At 36.2% G+C, this 6,632-nt stretch overlaps 1 protein-coding gene across 1 annotated transcript; it reads right to left on the reverse strand.

The window, feature by feature from the left end:
- Positions 1–1,138: 1,138 nt before the first annotated feature.
- Positions 1,139–3,941, reverse strand: LOC128203125 (integrin alpha-X-like). Its single transcript, XM_052904407.1, has 4 exons — positions 3,489–3,941; positions 3,022–3,236; positions 2,650–2,833; positions 1,139–2,532 (listed from the first exon to the last, which is right to left on the reverse strand). The coding sequence occupies exons 2-4, from the start codon at positions 3,184–3,186 to the stop codon at positions 2,240–2,242; spliced, it is 642 nt and encodes a 213-aa protein (XP_052760367.1). The 5' UTR covers positions 3,187–3,236; positions 3,489–3,941; the 3' UTR covers positions 1,139–2,239.
- Positions 3,942–6,632: the final 2,691 nt, after the last annotated feature.

Genomic DNA, 6,632 nt, shown 5'->3' on the forward strand with positions numbered 1-6,632 from the left:
ACATAGCAACATCTATTTGCTCTTATATGAGCTTCCTAGCAGGAGCAATAGTAGAGTTTAAAATATAACAATCATAAGTAAAGAGCATAGCAAAATATATATGCAATTACAGAATTGCAATAAGCAATGCTAGAGAGCAGATATGTACTAATAATAGACAAATGTAGTAAGAAATGATGCAACAAATATGCGCACTTATATGACCTTCGTAAGAAGCAATGCTTGAGTCTAGAGTGCAACATGTACTCGTAGATGCATTTATATGACCTTTGTATTTGAGGTCCGTGTTACAAGTCTACTTACTTCAATTTAGAGCGATGTGAGAAATGCAGTGATAAATAATATCATCAATCATTAGCAAGCGACAAACCGCATACACATGTTACGATTTGTAGAATTGTAGAATATACTAAGTCTAGACTGCACCAAAACATACTATTGTAGAGTAATCATCGCATTGTTTAGATCCACGAACACGAACATGGTACCAATATGACGTAAAAAAAGTCAATATAGTTTTCGGTTTTCGCGGGGATAGTGACTTTAACAAATTTCTTTACCTCACTCCAACAGCAATTCATTCCCGGATCCAGCCCTGTCTGTCATCAATCAATAGCAAAATTAATTCATACATTGTGCTGTATTACAATTGCGCAATATTTGATTTGTAATTTTAAGCCTTGGGTATGCTAAAAAACCCTTATAGAATAAACGGACCCCTAACAATACGGGGTTATCAATTAATAATGGTCTAGCTACGCTTTTGTTTTGTAATATATTTGGTAGATTTAATGAGTTTTAAACATTGATTATCCTTGCGGCAAGACATTTTGTTAAATTAAAGGGTTTTTACTTGAAAAACCTTTTTATATGTGCCTGAGAAAAAAATCCAAGTTCCAATGTAAATATTCCATTACAAAGAACATGACCGACAATCTTTATAACAAATAAAATCAGAGTTACGAGCCTTATGCACTTGTGCATATTGCTTCAAGTAACATGTGTAGAAAGCTTCATGTGGCTATCATGTTCGGTTTCGAGTTATGGCAAGGTTACATTTTTTGCACGACGATACCGACGCCGTCGACGACACACAATCAATAAGACGATATCAGGATCTCAACAGAATAAAATAATAGAACACAAGATTATTTAAGAACATAAAATTGCGTTTCCATTCATGAAGGTTGTATTAACCAATGATCATTTAAGCTATTTAACATTTGAAAGGCGGTTGTCAATAAAGTTAGTTTGACAGCATATATCAAGAAGTGTACATGAAGAGCCATAAAAAAGGAAAGATAATTATTATATAAAGTTACAATAATTCGTGACGCCGTTCCAATAAAGGATTTTAGTCGTATCTTCAATAATCTTAAATTTGTATAAACGTAACAGATGGCAATATGTTGATATTGATATTTTTTCAGTTTTGTGTTTTCATTTTAGATACGGGCTAAAGCTTAATTCAATCAGTAAGAAGCAAAATAATGAGACTATGACACTGAAATAATCTTAATGTACGACTAAAATTGATTTAGATCTTAATTGAACCGGCCACCAGGGACCGCCATGTACCGTACTAATCTTATCAAGACATATTGTCCTCGCTTAGTACTAACAATTTACCAGTTCCTTAACTACAAAATGATACAATGCTTAAAATTAACAAATGTTTTTCAATACGGAAATAGAAATATTGTTCAGCATGCAATGTTTTCTGTATTAAACAATTTTATCGTCTTAAACATATTTGGACGTGTACGTTAAATTGTGGATTTCATAAAGTTCAAATATCTATATAAAGTTTGGATTCAATTAACAAATGAAATGCACCATCTGGTGAATTAAAATGTTCTGGGTGGAACCTTATAATCGTATGAAAAGGCGCCAAATAAAAAGAGTGGACAATTCAATACTAAAAGCTTACAAAGAAGCCTTCCTTTAAACTTTTTTTTTTATTATTTTCCCTTTTTTAATAATATATCATCTCGAGTTAATATGCTATCTTATTGGACAGGTATTTATTATTTTCACTCCGGTGATAATAATGCTCCTTTACCCAAGACACTTGTATCTATCGAAATGATCTCAAACACTCCAGGATCGCCTCGATGCTCCGGTGTCAAGAAACATATTCAAATCGGTTTTATCAATAAAATATATAATACAACTACACAGTTACCAAATCGAGAATAGGGTTAATAAAGGAAACACATTATAACGACAGTGGTTGCACTCAGATGTCGAAGGGGGCACAGGGTATAGACTTCAGCTGCTGCTCCACGAGGTCAACCAACTGTACCAGCTCACGTGCGTTCTCCACGGTAAACAGGTGCTGATTCTTTGGCGAGGAAACGTAGTTTGTCAGTTCCTGTATTCCCGCCGTGCTGTGGTCGCCGATCATGAGCCCGTACACATTCGCCGTCTTGTCGAGTAGCTTGGCGGCCTGAACGGCGTCCCCGCCACAGTTCGACTGCCCGTCCGTTAAAATGAGTACTTCCTGCTTCACGTCCGATTGGATCCGCATACCTACATACATAAAACAATACATAAATAATTACGTTCATTTTAAACGAAAATCCCTCACAATAACAGAAAGGGCAAACAAACAATGAAGCTATGCAGGCGATGCTTGTCGATGACTACCTTTAGCGGCTGTGAACATAGTGTTTCGAGCGTAGTTGAATGCGGTGGCGGTGCACGTGTAGCCCCCGGAATATTGCGTTCCATTTACGCCCTGCTGTACAGCCAGTGTATTCGCCTTTTCATTGAAGTCAAATATTTCCCGCACATTGCCCGAGAACTCAATTAGTGCCGCCTGCTGGTACCCCTGGAACAAAAGTAAAAATGTTGGTGAGAAACTAGACTACATGCTCCTGGTTTTGAGAAAAAAATTGAATAACCGGACACATTGTGCACATTTACTTTTAACTCAAAAACAGAAAATACTATTCTTGCTATGAACACGAACGAGGGGCAGCAGCACAAGAACCCGCTGAAATAAGTAAGCCAGCTAACCTTGAAGGGATCCGGTGTGGGGCACAGCATGCCAAGGAGGCGGGCCATTTGGTTCATAATTTTTTGGAAATTTGTGGCTCCTATGCTTCCCGAACCGTCAACGATGACGAGCAAGTCCCGAAGGCGACCCACTGACCAACCGTTTGTTGATGAGTTCTGTACCATAAAGTTTGTTACGAGAGATTTCGCAGTGGACAGGGTGCTGGTTCGTTTACCTAAAATACAAATATTACTCATAACATATCCTTTCTATAGGAAATAAACAATCATTCTGCTACTGTAGACATCTATTAACATCTATAATAAATCCTTTTACTGAATATTTGATCGTTTTTTATATAGAAAACTTTATGCCGTCTATCTTTCCATGCGTTTTCCATGGCTTAAATCTTAAATGTAACAAAGATAAACGACGTCTATTGAAAGAAACTTATTATGTTTTCGAATTTTAAATCCAGAATACAAACCTGTATATTTGATCTGCTTAAGTTCTGTCGGGCAAGGGGTGCCGCCATTGGCCGGGTGGCAGATGATCCGTTCTCGGGACACCTGCCCGAACCCAAACGGCTCGGACCACGCCGCAGTCCGTCGGCCGGCACACGAATTCAGGGGCGTCCACCGCCCACACGGCCGTCAACCATATCACATGCAAGATCATCCGTTCCAAGTGCATCATTATTAACGTAAGATGGGAGTTGTTTTTTCACAAAGTATATAGATATATAACTGTTTAACAAATTTATTTATAACTGAAACAGTTTATAACATACTAAGATATCCGATGTATAAATAAACCTGTCGCTTGATAGATCCACTGGTAATAATGTTCAATTTAGATCTCATTCAAATTTGGTACAACGTGGAAGGTTAAGCTTGCTTATTTCTAACGTGTAATGACCGGACATACACTCTAGCATACGTGATTGCAAGTTGTGTTTTCGTTATTTATACCATAAATTCAACTGAAACCGGACGTGAAATGACCCGTTTTGCAATCTCTCAAGGCCAATAAGCTTGTTTGAAGTATGTTTTCTGTTATTTATTTTCCGTATATTTAAGTTCGAATGATTTTATTTCATTGATACCTAAATAAAATGGGAATACAAGGTTTCCATAATTCACACAATTGCATATAGGACGCCTTAAACAAAATATAAAGGATATTGGCCAAAGTCATATGCAACTAATTGTTTTGCTAGTACTTTATTGTTGAAGAAATTCGTGGACATGAATCAACGAGACTTAGAAAAATACACATAATAAAACTCTGATTGCCTATTTAACATCCTAGTCAACAACCAAGACATCCGCATGTACATAAGCCACGAATTCTTTGTTTGCAAACAATGAGGAAGATTATATGCGATATATTTATAAAGTTGTATTTCAAAACATCCGTGTTGTATTACTTATTGACACGATGAAGCAGTTGTTATGCTGTTTATCAGGAAGTCTATATACACTTAACAACTTTTCTAAATGGTCAGTTTTTAAATCCAGATACGGATTGATTTATCTTACAACGCAATAACTTAAGGCTTAATTTAAAACATGGTGTTCTCATTGCAAAAACATTAACCATAGAATTGTAAACTTAAAGGAAATATTCAGGGGTCAAATTTCAGGGCATTCTTTATACATACTTATGGAATAATTTACCAAATAAATCAGATGTGCTTTGTAATATGTTATTGCATGTATCTTTGACATAAGCATCCCTGTGCTTCAAATATTTGGAGCAAAGTAGTTTATTTTCCGATATAGGTTTTCAAAAAGATTATATAGCATAAATGATTAACAATCTGAACTCCAGTTGAAACAAACTGTTTGAAGGTGAATCAGTAAAACAAAAATGACTCACCTTAAATTGTGCTTACGTTTTAAAAGTTTTTTACAGGATAAAACTTCCTTTTTAATTTTTGTAAGCACAATATGATATAAGTATTTCAGCCAAATCAGTTCAGTCAGGCTTCATGAAGTCAAATTTGCTAATGGTTCATGTCCTTAGACACCCAGAGAAACTCATGGACACAAACGGACTACTTCAATAAATCCGAGTCTATCCCTTGACTACACTTTGACATACCAGTACTACCCATGGAAAGCGGGAACTACACGATGTCACTCCAGAACCAAATATATATTTTACTTACCAACGGACACTATCAGGACTACACAAGTACACTCCATAACTTTTCAAGGACACTCCATGACTTCTTAAGAACAATCAAGGACTTCCAACAGACACTTCATGACTACATCAGGACAGCCCAGGACTACTGAAGAGCATACACAATTTTACCCGGGAACACCCATGACTACCCAAGCACAACAAAAACCTACGCAAGGCAGAACCAAAGCTATTCAATGACACTCCACCACCACCCTAGGATATCAAATGACTACCTAAAGGCACTGTAGGACTACCCAAGGAATTCCAAGGAAAGCACCAAAACAACTCAAGAACACTCCGTAACCACCAAATGACATCACAAGACTATCCAAATACAATTCTTGACAATCAAAGGACATCTAAGGGCTGACAGATGACACCCTATTCCTACCTTGTACAATTGTGTGAAGGACTTCTCATGACTAAGAAAAAACACCCTATGAATACACGAGCACTTTTGGTTCAACGCATAACGCTCCACAACTGCCAAAGGGGATCCTAAAACTTATTTTATGGCATTTTATTACTAACCGGGGTCGCACCGAAACCACCCAATAACAAAACATAAGTACCACAAGAAGCTTCACAAAATCCTAATGACATCCCTGATCTATCCAAGACCACCCAGGACTACTAACAGACATAATGAGACAACCATAGGAAACACCATGACTACCAAAGTACACACAAGAACTTCCAAAGAACACTCAATGACTACTAAGGGACATCGCAGAACTACCAAGTAACACTCTAAGACTACATCTCACAAGCTAGGACTTCTCAAGGACACTCATGTGCTGCCGATACATACCCAAGATAGCCAATATGGGTTAATTTGCCCCACGACGGAAAATTCACCCATATCGGCAAATTTGGTCCTGCGGTATATTTTTGGTCGCGGTTATACAGCAATTCAGAAATTGAAGAATGAAATGAAATGATGCTTACGGTTTGCGTTTTAACGTACATTACATTTAATCATGTTTAATGAAAAAACTAATAGTTCAAGTATATTTTTGAGCTTAACATAATTTGTCATATGTTTAAACTGTCAGTAAACAAAAGAAACTGTATGTATTAATTTTATAATATAATGTTTAACCATTAAAATGAAAAACTATAAAAAATGAAGCATGTGTTTAAAGTTTGTAAGCTTTAAAATACAATGCATTTGAATGTTTAACACTTCATTTGTTTGTGTATGATGTGTCTCAAAGAAAGACCAAATAGTCAAACAAATTTTGGCAATAATTTGTGTTAGAAAGTCAATGATACATAATGATGAAGCTAATATTTTAATTCATGATATCAGTGTCTGTATTTAATACCATTCGTATTCACTAAGCGGTATTATCTTGCGTTAACTACAGGAAAATAATAAAACTCTGTGTTTTTCCATATTTTTAAAATGTCGTACTTTCAGGAAACATATAAGTTG

This window comes from Mya arenaria, chromosome 9, assembly GCF_026914265.1.
Source record: "Mya arenaria isolate MELC-2E11 chromosome 9, ASM2691426v1".
Taxonomy (NCBI): Eukaryota; Metazoa; Mollusca; class Bivalvia; order Myida; family Myidae; genus Mya; species Mya arenaria.